The following is a 22,196-nucleotide window of genomic DNA, read 5'->3' on the forward strand; positions in this document are numbered from 1 at the left end:
GAACAAGATAAGGGTGCCCACATTCCCCACTCTTCTTCAACATAGTACTGGAAGTTCTAGACAGTACTATTGCAATAAGGCAAGAGAAAGAAATAAAGGGCATCCAAATCAGAAAGGAGGAAGTCAAACTATCCCTATTTGCAGATGACTTAATCCTATACATAGAAAACCCTAAAAACTCCATAAAAAAATTACTAAAACTAATAAATGAATTCACTGTAGTGGCCAAATACAAAATCTACACACAAAAATTAATAGTGTTCCTATACACCACCAACAAAATACCTGAAGAAGAAATCAAGAAAACAATTCCATTCACAATATCTTCCAAAAAAATGAAATACCTAGAAGTAAATTTAACCAAGTAGGTGAAAGACCTCTATAACAAAAACTATAAAACATTGGTAAAAGAAATTGAAGAAGACAGAAATAAATGGAAAGATATCCCCTATTAATGGATTGGAAGAATTAATGCTTATCAAAATGTCCATATTACCCAAAGTAGTCTACAGATTCAGTGCAATTCCTATCAAAATACCAATGACATTCTTCACAGAAATAGAAAATGCAATTTTGACATTTATATGGAATCTCAAAAGACCCCGTATAGCCAAAGCAATTTTAAACAAAAAGATCAAAGTTGAAGGCATCACACTGCCTGACTTAAAAATATACTGTAAATCTATAGTAACCAAAACAGCATGGTATTGGCATAAAAACAGACAAATAGACCAATGGAATAGAACAGAGAGCTTAGAAATAAACAGGCATTTACAGAAACTAATTTTTGACAAAGGTGCTAAAAATGGACACTGGGGAAAGTGCCTTTTCAATAAATGGTGCTGGGAAAATTGTATATCCACATGCAGAAGATTATCTCTCGCCATACACAAAAATCAGTTCAAAATGGACTAAAGACCTAAATTTGAGATCCAAAACCATGAAACTACTAGAAGAAAACATAGGGGAAACATTAAACGAAATGGGAGTCAGCAGCACTTCTTTGAACAAGACTACAAAGGCATTGGCAACTAAGGCAAGAATAAACTAATGGGACTGCATCAAACTAAAAAGCTTCTGCACAACAAGGGACATTATCAACTGAGTGAAGAGGCAACCTATAAAATGGGAGAAAGTGTTTGCAAACTACTCATCTGACAAAGGTCTGACATCCAGAATATATAAGGAACTCACACAATTCAACAGCAAAAAACAAATAACTCAATTTAAAAATGGGCAAAGGACCTGAACAGACATTCCCCAAAAGAAGACAAACAAATGGCCAACTGGCACATGAAAAAATGCTCAACATCACTAATTATCAGGGAAATGCAAATTAAAACCACAATGAGATATCATCTTACTCTAGTTAGAATGGTTATTATAAAAAAGACAATAACAACAATAATAAAAAGAAAATAACAAATGCTGGCAAGGGTGTGGAGAAAGGAAAAACTCCTACATTGTTGGTAGGAATGTAAATTGGTACAACCATTGTGGGAAACAAATGTGGAATTAAAAATTGAACTACCTTAGAACCCAGCAGTCCCACTACTGGGTATAAACCCAAAGGAAATGAAATCAATATTCCGAAGAGACACCTGCACTCCCATGTTCATTGCACACTATTCACAATAGCCAAGAGATGGAATCAACCTAAATGCCCATCAATGGATGAATGAATAAAAAACTGGTATATATACATGTAACAGCCTGAACAGAAGTGACTCCATTTTGTTAAACCCTTGTATTTAAAAACTTGTTCTCTTCTATAACCCAAACCACATAGCCTGCAGCTAATTGCTAGAAAACAATATCTCTTGCTCTTACATCATACACAAATAATTAGAGAAAGATTATTAACCCAGATAGCCATTCTTTACTAGCTTCCTAACCTGATCTTACTGGAGAATAACAAGAACTGAACCCATGGAGAATGAGGTATGACACTAGTCAACTCCTACCTGGAAAGTTCCTTGATGATTTTGTGAAACACTCAAGCATGCCTGCATGTCCCCACTTGATCACTATGAATCAACTTTCCACCACAGACCTCTGCATAACCCTTTGGCAAACCTCGGAGAGGAGGAGATGGGCTTTGAGACATAAGTCTGCCATTTTCTCAGGCTGCTGGGCTTCCTGATTAAAGGCTACCTTTTCTTACACCCACACTTGTCTCTCAATTATTGGCCATTGAGCAGCAAGCAAATGGACCTTTGGGGTCTCGGTAACATACACAATGGAATACTATTTGGCTATTTAAAAAAATGAAATTTTGTCATTTGCAGCAAAATGGATGGAACTGGAAACCATGATGTTAAGTGAAGTAAGCCAGGTATGGAAAGACAAATACTGCATCATCTCACTCATATGTGGAATCTTAAAAAAAAAAAAAAAGAAAGAAAGAAAGAAAAAGAGGTTCTCATAGAAGTAAAGAGTAGAGTAATGGTTACCAGATGCCAGGAAGGGAAGGGGGGCCAGGGAGAGGGGAAGTGGTGGATTAACAGGTACAAAGCTATGCCATCTATACTAAGTGAATCAATATACAGTATATGCATGTATTGAAACCACACACTGTACCCCACAAATTTGTACAAGTAGATATTTAAATATATATATTTTAAACCCTGACAAATAAAGCCAGAGAAAGGCCACTAAGTTGGGAGTTCTCATGCATGTATTCCTGATAACAAGAACTACCACAAAGGACTCTTCAAAGCCACAACCGTGCAAGGATACCATCACAACCTTAATAAAAAAATATTTCTGCTAGGACATTTGCCCAGCAACTCCCTGTCCAACTTCAGACAGGCATCACCCTTGTTGTTGATCCTTGTAGCCAAGGAAAATTATCCCAAAACAATTATGTAATCCTTCATCATTTTTTCTTTAAAACCCTTTGTCTTCCTTTACCTCCCTGAATATGCACATAGTTTACCATGGCATGTATATTCCCACTGCAGTGCCTTATTCCTGAATAAATATCGTTCTCTTTTACAGAGCCTCTCTCTGTTTGTTATTTAGGTTGACACTCTTACACATAACACCTACCTACACAAACACAGTTGACAAAATCATAAATGTTCCTAATCCATAATTTATCATTACAGTAGCTCCTGTTTTAATTCATTGATGTTGCTATATAAATACCTTAGACCAGGGAATACATAAACAACAGAAATGTATTTCTCACAGTTGTGGAGGCTGGGAAGTCCAAGATCAAGGTATGTGGTGGAGTCTAGCTCTTTTTTTTTTTTTTTTTTTGGAGTCTAGCTCTTTGCTTCATCAATGACGCCTTGTTGCTGCATCCTCACAAGGGGTGAACACTGTGTCCTCACATGCCAGAAGGCAAAATGGCTCCCTTAAGCCTCTTTTATAAGGGCACGTAACCACCTCCCAAAGTCCCCATCTCATAGTACTACTGCATTGGAAACTAAGTTTCAGCATATGAATTTTGGAGAGACACAAACATTCAGACCATAGCAGCTTAATATTGCTACCATAGCTGCCTGGATAAAATTTCCATTGCTGTGCTGCCTCCACCTGTCTTTTCCTTTCCACAACAGTGTCCACATCATCACACTGGCAGAAATTCATTGTCCTCTTTTTCTCTACCCTTAAAATTCCCCTCTTCTCCTGTCCATCTCCTGTATAACATTCCATCCTTTTTTCTTGCCTCTCTCCCTTCTCTTAAATGTTTGTCTGAATTAAGACTCTTTTGGTTGCAAATGACAGAAAATGGACTTTGACACCAAAAAGGAAATTTATTGGTTTACTTGACAGTTAAAGAGTGTATTAGTTTATGTGGCTGCTGTAACAAATAACCACAAACTTGGTGGCTTAAAAAACAGAAACATGTTCTCTTATGGCTTTGGAGGCTAGAGTCCAAAACTAAAGTGTCTTCACACACAAAGAATGATTATAGTTCATAATGATGAATATACTAATTATCCTGATTTGATCATCATGTACTGCACACAGGTATTGATATTCAACTCTGTACTCCACAAATATATAATCAATTATGTTTCATTAAAAACAAACAAATTTTTAAAAAACACAAGGTGTCAACAGAGCTATACTTTCTCTAGAAGCTACAGAGAAGATCTCTTTCCTTGCTTCTTTCAGCTTCTGGTGGCTGCCAGCATTCCTTGGCTTGAGATGCACCACTACTACCTCTGCCCCAAATTTCACATGGCCTTCTCTTCTGCATCTCTCTCTCAAAAGTCCCTCTGTCTCTCTCCTATAAGAAAACATAAGACTACATTTAGGTCCCACCCAGATAATCTAGGATAAGCTCCTTCTCACAAAATTTTTTAAGTTAATCATACTTTTTGTCACTTGAAGTAACATTCACAGATCCCAGGGATTTGATGTGAATACCTTTTGGAGGCCCATTTATCAGCCTACCACAAGGCCCATCGTTGAGCTGCTAAATGTGGCTGTAGATGCTGTTAGATTCTGAACCCCACACAATGTTTACAGGCCCTCCCTCACTTTCTATCATGTTTGTCCAGTTTGCAAAGTCATAGCAAGCCAGATGGAACTTGAAATAGAGAGTGCCATGACATAAAGGCCTGGCTATAGGAAAACCTGCTAACCCCCAGATGTGGCCAACCTGACGGCCATGTATGGGATATCTATCACATAGATGAGGGCCTGGCCTACGTCACGCTAGGCCACTGCTCCTGATGGTAGATCTCTTAGACCTTCTCTCTAAAAGAGACCTTAGGGCTCAGGCTGATTAGGATGCCAATAAACCGTTCTAACCCGTTTCCCCAGGGAATGTAGAAATTGGACTTTATTTTTCTGCAGCCCCTACCTAGGCATCTCCATTCAGAGTAGGGCACCAGAGGGTCTGGCTGTAGCCAGGGCCAGCTGAGGAGGCCAGGATTGCACAGGCATGTGCTGGGCAGGACCCTCAGGGCAGAACAGTGCTTGGCAGGGAGCCAGGACAACAGGGTGTCTCAGCTGAGCAACAGAAGGACAGACTCTGTGCCACATGGGGGGCAGCCAGCCAGAGCCAGCCCCTTGAGAAGGCCAGAGCAGGAGTTGAAGAGCAACAGCTGAGCCTGCCACCTCCCTCTCCTGGAGTGGAACATGGAGGCTTCCCTACGCTCTGCTGGCCACTTCCTGGGAGAACCAGGCATGACTGGTGGGGAGGAGACAGCCTGGGGGGCTGAGGGAGGGTAAGCAAGCAGAGGAGGATGAAAGGTGGGCAGGTGGGGGTGTCGCTCTGCCATTGGAGGTCATTGGTTTGGGCACACAGCCTCTAAATCCTACCACAGCCTCAGAAGCAGCTGCATTGCTCCCTCTCCCCCTCCCCAGACTGCCACCCCCTCTGCTGGGCCTGCCTCAGATTTCTCACAGTCTCTGCTTTGTCCTCCATGCCCAAGGTCCCTTACTCTCCCCCTGTGTCCCTGAGATGTTCGTCTCTGAACCTCCATCCCAGAAGTCTGAGGTCTGTGACCCTCTCCAGATTCTTTCGATGATGGGCCCTGCATGAGGAAAGGAAGGACCAGTCAGGAGGTATGCAGGGGTCAGGGGTCTTTATGGGCTTTCCCTAGCCCCTAGCCCCTTCAGTGTGTGTATAGGAAGGGAGTAATGGTGGTCTCCAGAGCAGCATGGTATATTTCCAGTTTCAGGGTCTAGTCTGATGCCCAATACCACCTTTGCAGTTTGCAAAGATTCAGCCCAGGACCTGTTGTCTTTACCTGGGCTTCGTTCCTCAAGGGGCTCTCTTCTCAGGAGCTCCCTCTTCCTCCTACCAAAGCAGTGAGAGAAGCTGGTGGGAGATTTGCCTGCTCTTGGAATGTCTAGCTTTGTAAAGTGGTTGTGCCTGGAATTCTGTATAAGTTCTTGAAGGTGCCAACCAGGTGATGGGGGCTGTTTAAAACCTGGGCTTCGAAGGATTAAGATAAGCACTTAGTGAGCTCAAGTGAATCATTCTTTCTGCTCTATAAATAATCCAAATAAGAATATGAAATGACATTAGACTCCAAAGAGAGAGCACACAAGCTATGGAAACATCTGATAGCTTTGGTTTGGAGACTGATGGAAATGGGAAGGAAGAGGGTGCCCCACTTGGCAAAACAGACTCCCAGGTACATGGCACATGCCATTGGAGTCACACAGCATGTATCAGGAAGAGAGGCAGAAAGCCTCTGATTCCTTCACATCCACCCAGCCTATGCACTTTCAACAAATCTGAGTCCATGCCAGCAGCTGCCAGGTGGGTCTGGACCTGTGGGTAGAGGTCATTTGTAGAGTCGACTGAGAGAACTGGAACTGAGTGAGGCCGAAGATGCCCATCAGGACAGAGGCTCCTTTTTTATATTTGAGGTCCACCAATTAGTCCCAGCCCAGTTCTCCTGGCATTCCAGAGCTCTCCCTGGACTTAGGACAATCTAACTGGGAACAGGGTGTACAGAGATATTGGTTTTACTCTAGTTGGTCGAGGCTTCCATCCCTGTAACCATTTAGTAATGCTGAGGCAGTAAATGAGGCTAATTCCTTAAGGAAAAGGCAAGTGCATAGAGCTCAATCTAATAAAAACTATTCTCAGTTGGGCAATTCAGACTTTAAAAAACCCACAGTGTCCAGTTAAAAAACCCAAACAGGGACTGGCCAGTTAGCTCAATTGGTTAGAGTGCAGTGTTATAACACCAAGGTCAGGGGTTCAGATGCCCATACTGGCCAGCCACCAAGAAAAATTTTTTAAATATTTTAAAATCCTCAACATTATATATATGAAAGAAAAAAAAAAGACTGCAAGGTGGAGAGAAGAAAGCAGACTTGCTGGTGACTTTGGAACCCAAGAAATGACACCCAGGGTGAGTTCTCTGGGACTTCTTTTTACCTCACGTGTCCCAGACTTGAAGCTGAAGAAGTTGGAAACCTGGAAACATCAATGGGCAAAGACAAACAAGCCCTCACACCAAAAAGTTCTCTCTGGCCAAAACACTCAAAACAGGGCAGACTAATAAGATAAGCATTCAGAGAATATCCACTGTACACCAGCCAAACACCACAGAAAAATCTGTAGCCCTACCCCGATTCTCACCAACCAAGGTAGAGTGGGGAGCCTAGACTTCCACTCTCCCCAGGCTGCATAAGACCCTGACCCCTCTGCTGGGCAGATGTAAATATGGAAATTTTTGTAATTTGGGGAGAATTGGCATATTTACAATGTTCAGTCTTCCAATCAATGAGCATGATATGTCTTCCCATTTATCTCTCATTTTTTTTTTTTTGTAGTATTTTGTAGTTTTGACCATACAAACTTGTCTTTCTCTGTTGATTTCTTGTCTAGGTGATCTGTCCAATGTTAAGAGAGGGGTATTGAGGTCTCCCACTGTTATTGTATTGTCTATCTCTCTCTTTACGACTAGTACTGTTTGCTTTACATATCTGGGTGCTGCACTGTTGGGTGTGTATACGTTTATGATTGTTATGTCTTCTTGCTGGATTGATCTTTTTTATAATTATATAACGGCCTTCTTTGTCTCTTTTTACAGTTTTTGGTGTAAAGCCTGTTTTATCTGATATTGGAATAGCTACTCCTGCTTGTTTTTGGTTTCCATTTGTGTGGTATGTCTTGTCCCATCCCTTCACTATTAGTCTGTGTAAGTCTTTACAGGTGAGGGGAGTTTCTTGTGAGCAGTATATAGTTGGGTCTAGCTTTTTGATCAAATCAGCCAGCCTATGTCTTTCAAGTAGAGGATTCAGTCCATTTACATTTAGGGTTATTATTGAAAGCTATTGTCTTACTCCTGGCATTTAATTAATTGTTGTTTTGTTCTTTTGAATATCTTTTTTCCCTTTCTTTTGCTTTTATTGTCTTCTGTGTTCATTGGGGTTTTTTTGAGGTGGTAAGATATCGTTTTTTCTCTTTCTCTTTGCATATCTGTTCTACCAATGGGTTTTGTTCTTTGTCATGTATTCATGGTGGTGATTATTGTTTTTTTGGATTCCAGATGCAGGACTCCTTTGAGGATTTCTTGTAGGGCTAATTGTGTGGTGGTGAACTACCACAGTTTTTGTCTGGGAAATACACTATTTCTCCTTTATTTCTGAAGGATAGCCTTGCTGGGTATAGTATTCTTGGCTCACAATTTTTTCCTTTCAGTACTTTGAATATGTCATCCCATTCTCCTGGCCTGCAGGGTTTCTGCTGAGAAATCTTGTTAGTCTGATAGGAACTCTTTGTAGGTGACTTGACACTTTTCTCTTGCTGTTTTTAGCATTCTCTCTTTGTCTTTGAGTTTTTCCAGTTTAACTATTATGTGACTCAGAGAGAACCTTTTTGGATTGAATCTGTTTGGGGATCTTTGAGCCTCTTTGGTCTGAAAGTAGTTTCTCTCCCAATACCTGGGAAATTTTCTGCTATTACTTCATTGAATAGGTTTTCCATGCTTTTTCCTTTCTCCTCCCCTTTCAGAACACCCATGATTCAGATGTTTGTGCACTTAAGGTTGTCTGCTAGTTCTCTTCGATTTTATTTACTTTTTAAAAAATTCTTTATTTTATTTTTTTGTCTACCAGGTTATTTTGAAAAGGATGTCTTTGAGATCAGAAATTATTTTTTCTCTTTGCTCTAGCCTGCTGCTTAAGCTCTCAGTTGCATTTTTTATTTTGTTGAAAGAATCCTTCAGTTCCAGGAGTTCTGCTACACTTTTTCTTAAGGTTTCCATCTCTTTGTAAATTTCCTCCTTCATATTCTGAATAGTTTTTCTCATTTTGTTTTGTTGTCTGAGTCTCCTTTTATCTAGTCAAGTTTCCTTAAGATTGTTGCTCAGAATCCCTTTTCAGTCATTTCAAAGGTTTCCTGCTGTTTAGCATCTGGTATTTGATAATTACTATATCCCTTTGGTGGTGTCATATTTTCTTATGTTTTCATGTTTCTAGTATCCCTGCAATGATGCCTGGTCATCTGGTAGAGCAGTTGCTTCTTCTACTACTTTTAAGTGGCTTTTGAGAGGAGAGACTCCCTCCTGTAGGTGTGTTTTATATTGACCATTAAGTAGGGTGTGTTACTATTGGTTCTGGGTAGACACAGTGATGTAGTCTCCATGTAGTCACTTTGACCGTGTTCAATGTCAGAGTTGTGTGTGAGTGCCTTTGTGGCATAGGTGCTGGGACACTTAGTGGTTCCTTGCTGAGGTTAGTGACACTGTGTTTGGTCATTGAGGGCATGGGAAATCTCTTAAGTTCTTGGGAGAAGTGCCTTAGTGCCCTGTCACTCTTTGGCTGGGGCGGGTGACTGTGGGTGGGCTTGTTGGCACCCTGGCAAGTGTCCCATTACTCTGATAGGTACACTGGGTTATACTGGAACTCCTCAGATTGAGTAAGTGACCCTGGGTGGGGTTTCCCTTTCCTTGTTTCTATAGGCAGAGGTTCTTCCTGGGTCTTTGCTTCCCCCATGGGGGGCATGGGTTGGTGATGACTGGGAAATTTCCTTTTTACTCTATTTGGTTATCCTGAATTTCTGCACTCTCCAGGCCTCCATGTTTGTCTCTCTACAGGTCAAGGTAGTTGTGTGGGATGCGCACATAATTCACATCTTGCAAGTGCACAATTGTGGAAGCAGAGTAATTCTCCCTCTGGGTTGGGCCACTGGGATGCAAGTCTGCACTCACTCACCTCTTCCTGGCACCTCCACTCCTGACCCTCCTTGTGTCAATGCAGTTGAGTGGCTGGTGGCAGGTGGTTCTTCATATGGCTGGGGTGGCCGTTCTGACCAAGGTGCCTGGTGTGGTGGAGGCATGGGGGGGTCATGAGTACTTGCTAGTGACTGTGGTGGCAGAAGCAGCGGGAAGCAGGACAAATCTCTGTTGGAAAGTGGGTGACAGTCCTAAGACAGGACAATGGTACTGGTGACTGCAGTGGTGGTGGCTGTGGGTCTGCTCAGGTCTTCTTCAGGAGGAATGTACCCTGAGCACCTCTAGTCTACCATCTTCCCACAATAATCAACTGTCTCACCGTAAAAGTTCTATACATGCTTTGTTAAATTTACGAGTAACGGTTTCATTGTAATAAACTATTATAAGTGGTATTTTATTTTTAATTTTGGTATCCACGTGTTCATTGCATATATACAGAAATATGATTGATTTTCCATTGCCTTGCACCTGTGGCCTTGTTGAAACTGCATGTTAGTTTGAAGAGATTCTTTAGAAAAAAAATCACAGTTTAAGACAGTACCAAATGCACCAAGATGACTGGAAACAGATGGAACCTAAAACATGTTGTGGCACAATCTCAACTGCTGAAGATAAAACACTGAAATATTTAAAGAAGAAATAAAATATACCAAGGAGTAAATCAGATTGACTTCAGCTTTCTCAGCAGCAACACTGGGTACAAAGAGAGAGTGGAGCAATGCCCCTGGCTTTCTCTTGAAGCACAGAATTATAACCTCGCCCCTAATAATATCCAAGTGTAACAGCAAACAAAAGAACATTTCTTATGTGCAATGACCCAGAAAGTTTCTTATACTGCCCCGAAATATTTAGTGGGCAATGAGCTCCACGACAGTGAAAACTAATAGGGGAAACACACAAGGAGCAATGATGAACAGAGAAGTCAGAAAAGTTTATCCTAAAGTCTAAATAAGATTTGAGTACTAAAAATTTAATATCAGTTTATGAATAATATTCAAGATGCTAACAAATTGCAAGATTGGTGGAGGAATGGGTGGAGGAAAAGGAATTGGACAAAGGTTCTTGCCTGATGTAGGAGGAGGTAATAGATAATGGTTTGCTACAGATGCTAACAGATTACAAAAAAAATACATTAACATTGAAGTACATTAGAAATATAATAAGGTGTATAATTTTTATATCAATTAGGAATTACATTTGGTTGCTGTAACAGAGACAGCCAACAGTGGCTCAAACTAACGAGAGAATTAATTTTATCCTACATGTAGGCAATCCCTGCCTGGTATCCAGGCTTCTTCTGTCACTCTACTTTCACACACTCGTGATTGGACCTTTGTCCTCATATTCTCCATATGACTCCAGAGCGCCTCCAATTATGTGTACATTTAACGAAGTGAGAGGGGTAATGGCAAAGGACAAGAAGGCCATTCTAGCCTGAGGCAGTGCCTGCAGTGCTCGCCCAGAGCCTACTCAGTGACTTCTGCTGGCATCTCATCGGCCAGCAAGTGTCAGATGACCACTCCTAGCTGCAAAGGAGGCTGATGAAAGTCATCCTTTTCTTCCCCTCCAGACTCTGGGCGTACTGCTACCCCAAATAATCACAGGCCCATTACTTAAGAAAATTAGGAAAATGGATACTGGCTAGGCAATTAGCAGTCTGCCTCACTTCCAAAATAGTACAAAGCATAAAATTCCAAAGAAATCTCAACCAATTCAACAAAAGACAACAAAAGAGAAAAAGAAAAAAAATAGGTGTGATAGATGAAAACCATGAAACAATATGGTGATATCTAAGCATATCGAAAATCAAAATAAATGTGAATTTGTAGTATTTATCTATTAAAATACAAAGACTTTCTTGCTGGATCAACACAGACACACCCATATTTTGTGAACCAAAGGAGGTGGGAAGTTGAAAATAAATCGATGCATAAAGATACAGCAGGGAAGGATAAAGCAGGATAAACTTTTCTGACTTCTCTGTTCACCACTGCTCCTTGTGTGTTTCCATTGCTGACAATGATTTGCTAAGCCATTGGAATTAATCCTTTTGCTGAGGATAGCTGAAAAAGCTGATCAAAATATTTTTAAAATTTCTCCTTGAAGGAACTGAAAAGTAACAATGCAGCATTACTGGGCCGTAATCCAAATTAAAAGAAATCCAGACTTGCAAACCTGGCATTTGGGGATCGTCCAACAACTTTGTCATCAAGCTGATGCTTCTTATGCCTTCCCCGTCCCATGCACCCTGTCACACCCCACCACTTCCCTGTCCTCCTTACTCCTCCTCGTCCCCACACTTGTCGTCCCATTAACTTCACACTGACACGCTCAGCCATAAATGGCCTTCTCCTCTTCCCGGAATACTCCCACAGCCCCACACCAGCCTCCCCCACATTCATCCTACACATTGCAAATGCACTACTCAGTGACCCCTGGGACTGTGACTCTAGAGGGGACCGGGGCCTCATGCTGGCCTCCTGGACTTGAGCAGTGACCCTTCTGCTCAGCATTGACCTTATGGCACCAAGCGGGTTTTCGGTGACCAAGAGCAGGCACAGGTGGGGCCTTGCTTCTGCAGTGGCCACTCCTGACCCATCTCCTGACTGTGAGCTTGAAGCCCTCAAGAGCAGAAGAAGACAAGAGAGTAGTCAACGATACGTGAGCCTTAGATGGGGGCCTCAAGGGTTCCCTGTGTATCCTGCCCTTGCAGGAGGCTGATAAATGGTGCCCTGCTGATAAGCTAGACACAGAAGATTCAGCCTCAGTGAGGGAGTTCACCCTGTTTCCCCAAGTCCACTGTCCTCATAAAGATAATCATTGTTAAATTGTTATTGTGTGTATCTACATGAATCCCCTTTTCACAATGCCTTTATAACACACGCATATAGATACAGGTAGGGGCCATATTGTTCTTCAGTTCGATTTGCTTCGCTTGCGCTCTTCCATGTCAGTGCAGAGAGAACAAACTCATTCCTTGTGGTGTCAATAACCGCAGAGAAATTCCCATGTGCAATGACCCAGAAAGTTTCCTATACTGCCCAGAAATATTTCCTGGGCAATGAGATCCGCGGTAGTGAACGTGCCAGATTGGTGGAGGAATGGGTGGATGAGTTTTCACAATTCTATATTCTCCAGTAACCACCACCCACAGCAAGAGAGAGCACATTTCTCTTTGTTTCTTCGTGGTGTTTTCAGGAAATACCCCTTATACCCCTACCCTAGATGTAAATTGTGTTTTGATATGTCTTACCTGTAGATTCGTTTTGCCTCTTTTAGAATTTTGTATAAATGGAATCATGCATTAGGTGCTCTTCTATGTCTGGCTTCCTCATTTAGCATAATGTTTCTGAGATTCATCTATATTATTCTGTGTATTAGTGTGTTCACTGTTATTACTGAGTGTTATTCCATTATATGAATATGCCACTAATTCTTTGTCTAGTCACCTGTTGTTGGGCATAGGGTTGTTTCCAGTTTTGACCTATTTTTTTAAAAAGTGCTATGAACATTCATGCACGTGTATGTTGAAGACAGGTTTTCATTGTTCATCTGAAATACCTAGGAGTGGAACTGTTGAATTATAGGGTCGATACATGTTTAACTTTATTAAAAACTGCCAAGCCATTTCCCAAAGTGCTTCTACTGATTCACATCTTTCCACCAGCAGTGTGTGAGAGATCCAGTAGTTCTATATTCCTGCCAATATTTAGCATTGTCAGTATTTCTTATTTTAGCCATTCCTGGGATGTCTAGGGCTGTCTCACTCTGGTTCTCATTTTCATTTTCCTCATGATTAATGATGTTTGGCATCTCTTCATGTGCTTATTAGCCATTTGTAAATCTCCTCTTGTTTAACTTTATTAAAATTTTTTCTGTAAACACTTTCTTTCTCATAATTATTTGGTTCTATTGTTTGAATGAACTGAAATCCATGCAATTGAATTCCCTATTGGTGGATGTTTAAATTGTCTCTACTGGACCTGGCAGATATATACAAAACATTTCACCTAACAACTAATAAATATACTTTCTTCTCATCAGTACATGGAACATTCTCCAGGATAGACCACATATTAGGTCACAAATCTAGTCTCAGCAAATTTTTTAAAAATGAAATCATTCCAAGTATCTTTTCAGACCACAATGAACTAAAACTGGAAATTAATAACAAGCAAAATTCTGGAAACTATATAAATACATGGAAACTAAACAATAGGCTCCTGAATGACCTATGGTTCCAAGAAGAAATTAAACAGGAAATCAAAAAATTTCTTGAAACTAATGAAAATAAAGACACATCATACCAAAACCTGTGGGATACTGCAAAAGCAGTACTAAGAGGGAAATTTATTGCAATAAACCCTTACATCAAAAGAACAGAAAGACTTCAAGTAAATGACCTAACACTGTACCTCAAAGAACTAGAAAAACAACAACAATCTAATCCTAAAGGTAGTAGATGGAAAGAAATAATTAAGATTAGAGCTAAATGATATAGAGACCCAAAAAACAATAGAAAAGATCAATGAAACAAAAAGTTGGTTTTTCAAGAAGATAAATAAAATAGACAAACCATTAGCTAGGTTAACAAAAAAAAAAAAAAAGAAGAAGAAGAGAGATGACCCAAATAACAAAAACCAGAAATGAAAAGGGAGATATTACAACTGATACCACAGAAATACGAAGAATCATTAGAGACTATTATAAATATCTGGATGACAACAAATATGCAAACCTGGAAGATATGGATAAGTTTCTGGACACATACAAACTACCCAGACTGAATCAAGAAGAGACAGAAAACCTGAACAGACCAATAACAAGCAATGAGATTGAAGCAGTAACCAGCAATCATCCAACAAAGAAAAGCCCAGGTCCAGATGGCTTTACAGCTGAATTCTATCAAATGTTTAAAGAGGAATTAATGCCAATTCTCCTCAAACTATTCCAAAAAAATGAAACTGAAGCCACTGTCCCAAACTCATTCTATGAGGCCAACATAACTCTGATACCAAAACCAGATAAAGCCACCACAAAAAAAGAAAATTATAGGCCAATATCCTTGATGAACATAGATGCAAAAATCCTCTACAAAATATTACCAATCAGAATACAGCAACACATTAAAAAAATTATACACCATGATTAAGTGGGATTCATCCCAGGTATGCAAGGATGGCTCAACATATGAAAGTCAATAAATGTGATACACCACATCACCAAACTCAAGGACAAAAACCATATGATTATCTCAATAGATGCTGAAAAAGCATTTGACAAAATTCAACATCCCTTCATGATAAAGACTCTCAACAAATTAGGTATAGAAGGAAAGTATTTCAACACAGTAAAAGCCATCTATGACAAGCCCACTGCCAGTATCATTCTGAATGGGGAAAAGCTGAAGTATTTTCCCTTAAGAACAAGACAAGACAAGGATGCCCACTCTCACCACTTCTATTTAACATAGTACTGAAGGTACTAGCCAAAGCAATCAGACAAGAGAAAGAAATAAAAGGGCATCCAGATTGGAAAAGATGAAGTCAAACTGTCCTTATTTGCAGATGACATGATACTATATATAGAAAAACCTAAAGACTCTATCAAAAAACTCCTAGAGCTGGTTAATAATTTCAGTAACATTGCAGGATACAAAATAAATGCCTCCAAATCAGTTGCATTTCATAATCATCATATTCTCCAATAATGAACTAACAGAGAAATCAAGAAAGTAAGCCCATTTACCACAGTCACAAAAAAATAAAATAAAATACCTAAGAACCAATTTAACCAAGGATGTGAAAGATCTCTACAATGAGAACTACATACCACTACTGAAAGAAATTAAAGAAGACACAAAAAGATGGAAAACATTCCATGCTCTTGGATTGGAAGAATTAACATTGTGCAAATGTCTATACTACCAAAGTGTTCTACAGATTCAATGCAATCCCCATCAAAATACCAATGACATTCTTCACAGAAATGGAAAAAACAATCTTAACATTCATATGGAACAGCAAAAGATGCCAAATAGCCAAAGCAATACTGAGCAAAAATAAATAAGTAAATAAAGCCAGAGACATAACACTACCTGACTTCAAATTATACTACAAAGCTATAGTAACCAAAACAGCATGGTACTGGCATAAAAATAGACACTGGGACCAGTGGAACAGAATAGAGAACTCAGAAATCACCCCTCAGGCTTACAGCCATCTGATATTTGACAAAGGCAAAAACACCTACATTGGGGAAAAGATTGCCTTTCAATAAATAAGTGGTGCTGGGAAAATTGGATATCCATATGCAGAAGAATGAAACATGCATCTCTCACCATATACTAAAATAAACTCAAAATGGATTAAAGACTTAAGTATAAGAACTTAAACTGTAAAATTAATAAGGAAAAATATAGATGAAACACTTCAGGAACTAGGTCTGGGCACAGACTTTATGAACATGAGCCCAAAAGCACAGGCAACAAAAGAAAAAATAAACAAATAGGACTCTATAAAACTCAAAACCTTCTGCACAGCAAAGGAAACAATCAACAGAGTGAAATGACAAGCTATAGGGTGGGAGAAAAGTTTTGCTAACCATGCATCTGACAAAGTTTTAATATCCATAATATACAAGGAACTCAAGCAATTACACAGTAAAAAAAACAAATAACCCAATCAAAACATGGGCAAAGGAACCAAATAGACATTTTTCAAAGGAAGACATACCAATGGCCAACAGGTACATGAAAAAATGCTCGACATCACTAGTCATCAGGGAAATGCAAATTAAAACCACACTGAGATATCACCTCACCCCAGTTAGACTGGCTATAATCAAAAAGATGGAGAATAACAAATGCTGGTGAGGGTGTGGAGAGAAGGGACTGCTGCTACACTGTTGGTGGGACTGTAAATTAGTATGACCACTATGGAAAACAGTATGGAGATTTCTCAAACAACTACAGATAGATCTTCCATATGATCCAGCAATCCCACTGCTGGGTATATACTCAAAGGAATGGAAATCATGTCAAAGGGATACCTACATTCCCATGTTCATCACAGCTCTGTTTACAATAGCCAAGATATGAAACCAACCTAAATGTCCATCAATAGATGATTGGATAAGGAAATTGTGGTATATATACACCATAGAATACCACTCTGCCATAAAAAAGAATGAAATTCTTTCATTTGCAACAACACGGATGGGCTTGGAGAAACTTATGTTGAGTGAAATAAGCAAAGCATGAAGTGATAAATACAACATGTACTCACTCATAAGTGGGAGCTAAGAGAGAAAGAAGGAAGGAAAGAAAGATCACAGTGGTGTATTGGACTTCCAGAGGGAGAGAGCACACCTAGGGATACAAAGTAGAGTGGGGGAAAGGGGGATGGGGAGAGAGGTCAGGGGTAATTGGGTGAGGGACACAGGGTATAATCACAATTTGTAGTAATGGGCATGCTGCCAATATGGATCTTGCCATCACATCTTGGGTATGAGTGGTGACAATCAGCTTTGTATCTCATGAATATTCATAACCAATTTTAAAAGTACTATGCAAAAAAAAATGGCCTGTAGTTTATGTTTTCATCAACCATACTAAGATGATGAATTTTATACACCTTTGTGCCAATGAGGCAGTATGTCCAGTGCCTTGCCTTTGTAGTCGAACACTGGCCACTTCTGCAGAAGAGAATGGACAAGCCTTCCACATTTTCAACAAAAAGCGCTCAACTGTTGAAAGTCATCCTGGTGCCTGAGTCATAGGTGCCCTTATGACATCATCATTCCATCCCCTCCTCCTGCCAGACTTGTGGCTGGAGGAGTACAGACCTGAGTATGGTAGAACCATCTAGTGTCTAACCATGGACAATTTAGGGGGATGCAGATCTGAGGGGATTTGATCCATCTATCTCCAAGTCATGGGCATTCGATGTTGTGTAAGAGAAATCCAGTCCACCCAAACGTGTGGGCAGGGGAAGTTGGATTTTCTCAGTTAATCAGCATATGATCCCTATGTCTATGTTCTCTGGTCAAGCCAGAATGTTGTGTATGCAGTGGACTTCGCACTGAGTTGTATAAAGAACAACCTACTCACACCTCTCCCCTTCTAACTCTGATTGCAGAAAGATGGCCATCTATGTGAAATCATAGTTGAAGATACTGAGGAAACCACATTGTGGAAAAAGGTGGAGAAGGAAAAGAAAAAGGCAAAGGCAAAGGCACCAGAACCTCCACCCCCAAAACCAAAACCAAAGGTAGGCTATTGCAGGCCCTCAAGGTTGGGAGAGACCCCTTAACCAGCAACATCTCTGACCCATGTTATCCAGCAGTGATGATTGTCTTCTCTGTGACCCATAGCATGGGATGACCATGGAATTCCTTCTACCAACCAGGATACATCTGTGAAAATAAAGTGGGGCTATTATCATTTGGGAACAACTATCATAAACCAAGGAATGTCCCAGGTCATCCAGGACAAAAGGTTGCCATATCCAGAGCTGGAATGAATAGGGATAAATTCATCCTTGTCTATCTTCCTCCACTCCGTTATCAGACTGAGAAGAGGTGGTGACTGAGACATGGAGACTCGGTTGTAGGGAAGAGAAATCATGGAAAGCAGAACCAGGCCATGCAAGGTTGGGAGTGGGTGGTGAGGGCCGAGTAAAGGGAATCTCAGTCTAGAATTGCGTGGGCGTCTGTGCACGTGCACATGTGCGCATGTGTGTGTGCATTAACTGAAGTTTAAGGTGCGAGAAGCCAAAGAAGGGAAGGTGAGAAATAGATGAGAAAGACCCCAAAGACCTCCCCTGTGTGGAGCAGGGAACTTTTAATACTGTGATGTGACAGATGGGAGAGCAGGTTGTGGATCTGAGCTGGCGTCAAGAATGACAGGGCAGGGTGAGCAAAAGATGCCACTTCTCTGGCAGGTGGGAGGGGTCTGAAGAGAAAGGTCATGGATCTCAGGTAAGTGGTCAGGCCCATGTGGAACATGGAACCCTTTGACCCATAGATCACAGTGTTCTTGCTCTAGACTGGCCACCAGGTTCACAGAAACCTGGGCGAGGTAGCTAAGACAGGTGTCCTCCCATTTTTCAGATGGAGGCATTGAGGCTCAGAGGTTAAGGTGGTGTGACCATGTCCATTAACCAGAGAGTGGCAGAGGCAGGATGCCTACCTGGCTTCCTGGGTCCAGCTGTGGCTCTGCCCAGTGCTCCTGAACCTTACAGGATTGGGGACCTTTCCTGGCACACCTGGGGCTGAGAAGGGTGAGGAATGTTTCCTGATTGTGTCTTCTTTTCCTTGCAATCTCCCCTTTCTCACAAACGAAGCCACCGCCTAATAAGGTAGTGGCAGCCACAAAGATCCAGGCCTGGTGGCGCGGGACGCTGGTGCGCCGCACGCTACTGCACGCAGCCCTCAGAGCGTGGATCATTCAGTGCTGGTGGAGGCAGACGCTGGCGAGGCTGCTGACGAAGAAGCGGCGGGCGGCGCTGGATACCTACGCACGGCAAACATGGGCGGCCAGCAGGCTGCAGGCCTGGGTACGCATGTGGCGCATCCGCCGGCGTTACTGTCGTTTGCTGAATGCTGTCCGCATTATCCAGGTCACTTGGCGCTGGCATAATTGTCATACCCGCGGCCCTTTCCGAGGCAGCTATGAGCTCACAGCAACCCACCTAAGACTTCAGCTTGACATCTTTCTGGGATCACAGATATGTCGAATTACAGACTGCATCCCCTTCCCAATAAAGAACTGACCAGGTCTGCTCCGACTATGTGTCAGCAGGTCTCTGTTAGACATGATGCAGGAGGTCCTTGTCTCAGCAAAGGGTCAGGGGAAATGATGGCAGATACTAGACAGCTCACAAGTCAGCTGTGAACAATCAGCAGGGGTTGTCTGGGGTCCTGTGGGGAAAGAGTCTGAGCGTCCCTTGCTGGAAGAGCAGGACCTGTGATTGCTTAGCAATGTCTGCCACATGTGGGAGTGTTAGGGTTGCCAGGTTGCCAAGACGGCCAACTCGAGAGAGACTCCCTCATGTCCTGGTTTCTGTAAGCGACACCCCTGTAGTTGTGCAATATGGAGACCTGTGCCATCCTTTGCTCTTAATCCTCCCATGTCTTCCCATTGGATTTAGAATGAGTTCAAAAGCCCTCCTTGTGGTCTACATAAACCTGCATGGTCTGGCCCTTGCATGTCACCCTCTGCATTTATCAAATAACCCAAGGGTGTTCCTATTTCAGATCTTTGCACCTACGGCCTGCTCTCCTAGGTTTCTTGTTCCAGATGGAGTTCTCACTTCATTCAGATTTGTCTCTGCACAAGCGCTGCCCTCTCCAGCTCCTGACTCTGCTTTTGTGCTTTCAAAGTCTTCATCACTCTCTGATGTTATGTTACATCATTAGTTGTCTATTTCCTGTTTCCTCCTTAGAAAGTGGGCTCCAAGATAGCAGGGCTTTCTGGTTAGTGCTGTGCCCCCAGGATCTAAGACAGTGCCTGACACATAGTGGTTCTCTTTCTCTCTAAGTTATATATTTATATGTATTTAAGTTAAATATTATCAGCTTAAAGAAGTTAAATATTATATATATATATTTAAGTTAAGTATTATATATATGCAAATAATCAATCCAAGCCAAACCTCCTCTATCTGGCCCATACACCCCAGGTGGGAATACTTCTCTGCCTTGACTATCGTGGGCCAAGATAACCAGACAACTAAGGAGCACCCCTATGGCTTAGAGCCTGCCACATTATTTAAACTAGCCAGTCCTAAGCTGTTTGCCCTCCCCTTCCTTGTCTTATCCACGGAAACTCCAATAAAGACCATGGCCTAAGCTCTCCCCTTGTTTCTGTCTTCTGCCACCTGACCAAAACCTAGAGCTTCCCCTGTGACCCTGCATGGCATGGAGTGACCCCCCTATGTAGGGCCCTGAGTATAGTAAATTTTGTTTTCTTGAACCTCTCCCCGTCTCCTCTTGTGGCTGCACTTGTCACATAAATAAACAAAAAACGTTGTGTGTGTTTGTGTGCTTCAAATTCAGTAATTACATCAACAATCTTACCAGCAGCAGGGAAAAAAGAGGAGGAGCAAGGCAAGCTCCTTTTCTTTAAGAGCATATCCTTTCTTTCTTTCTCTTTCTTTCTTTTCTTTCTTTCTTTCTTTCTTTCTTTCTTTCTTTCTTTCTTTCTTTCTTTCTTTCTTTCTTTCTTTCTTTCTTTCTTTCTTTCTTTCTCTCTCCCTTTCTCTCTCTCTCTCTCTCCCTTTCTCTCTCACTCTCTTTCTTTCTTTCTTTCTTTTGGAGCATAATTGATTGTACATATCTGTGGGGCACAGTGTTGAATATCAATACCTGTGTGCAATATGTGATGCTCAAATTAGGATACTTAGTATACTCAACATTACACAATGTAATCATTTTTTGTGACCCTTTACCAATTTCTCTCTGAACCCCTACCTCCTTTCACAACTCTGGTGGCCTCAGTTCTGTTCTTTCCTTTTGAAAGTTCCACAAATTATTGCGATTGCTGTATCTTTCTTTTTTTTCTTTTTCTTTTTCTTTTTTGAGCTCGCACTTATAAGTGAGGACACATGTTATTTCTCTTTCTGTGTCAAGCTTATTTCACTTAACATAAATCTTCTCTAAGTTCATCCATGCTGCTGTGAATGACAATTTCATTCTTTTTTATGACAGAGTAATACCCCCATTGTATATATGTATACCACATTTTCCTTATCCAGTCATGCATCAATGGACATTTAAGTTGGTTCCAACTCTTGGCTATTGTAAATAGAGCTGTGATAAACATGGGAGTGCAGGTATCCCTTCGACATGATGATTTCCATTCCTTTGAGTATATACCCAGCAGCAGGATTGCTGGATCATACAGCGGTTCTATCTGTAGTTGTTTGAGGAACCACCATACTGTTTTCCGTAACAGCTGTGCTAATCTACAGTCCCACCAACAGTGTATGAAGGTTCCCCTTTCTCCACATCCTCACAAGCATTTGTTATTCTTTGTCTTTTTGATACTGGCCAGTGTAACTTGGGTGAGATGATATCTCAATGTGGTTTTGATTTGCATTTCCTTGGTGCTTAGTGATGTGGAACATTTTTTCATGTGTCTGATAGTCTTTTGTATATCTTCTTTTGAGAAATGTCAGGACCAATCCTTCAATTACCATGTGCCACCTCTGAAATCCTTCAATTGCCATGTGCCCTCACTTCATAAGGAAATGAAGGAAGGTCTGAATAATGGAGAGGCATACTATATTCATTGATAGAATGATTTAACACTCTAATGATCTCCAAGTTAATCTATTAAATTCACATTCAAATAAAATAAAATTAAAGTCAATTTCAATACAAAATCTTATCAGGATTTTTGGGAAAATTACATTAAAAATTGTATAGAAGAATAAATGTCTACCATTAGATAAGTCAATTTTGAAAAAAAGAAGAGAAAAGGGTATGAACATGCTTAATCACATTAAACTGCATTACAAAATACTAATAAGA

General features: G+C 41.0%; 1 protein-coding gene across 1 annotated transcript in view; it reads left to right on the top strand.

Moving 5' to 3' along the window:
* LOC134390105 (IQ domain-containing protein F5-like) overlaps positions 1–19,435 on the top strand; it is a 34,364-nt gene extending 14,929 nt beyond the window's left edge. The window contains exons 2-3 of the mRNA XM_063113399.1: positions 17,801–17,932; positions 19,007–19,435. Coding sequence (XP_062969469.1) covers positions 17,801–17,932; positions 19,007–19,435 — 561 coding nt within the window. The remainder of the gene's footprint in view (positions 1–17,800; positions 17,933–19,006) is intronic.
* The last annotated feature ends 2,761 nt before the right edge of the window (positions 19,436–22,196 follow it).

This window comes from Cynocephalus volans, chromosome 11 (assembly GCF_027409185.1).
Source record: "Cynocephalus volans isolate mCynVol1 chromosome 11, mCynVol1.pri, whole genome shotgun sequence".
Lineage (NCBI taxonomy): Eukaryota > Metazoa > Chordata > Mammalia > Dermoptera > Cynocephalidae > Cynocephalus > Cynocephalus volans.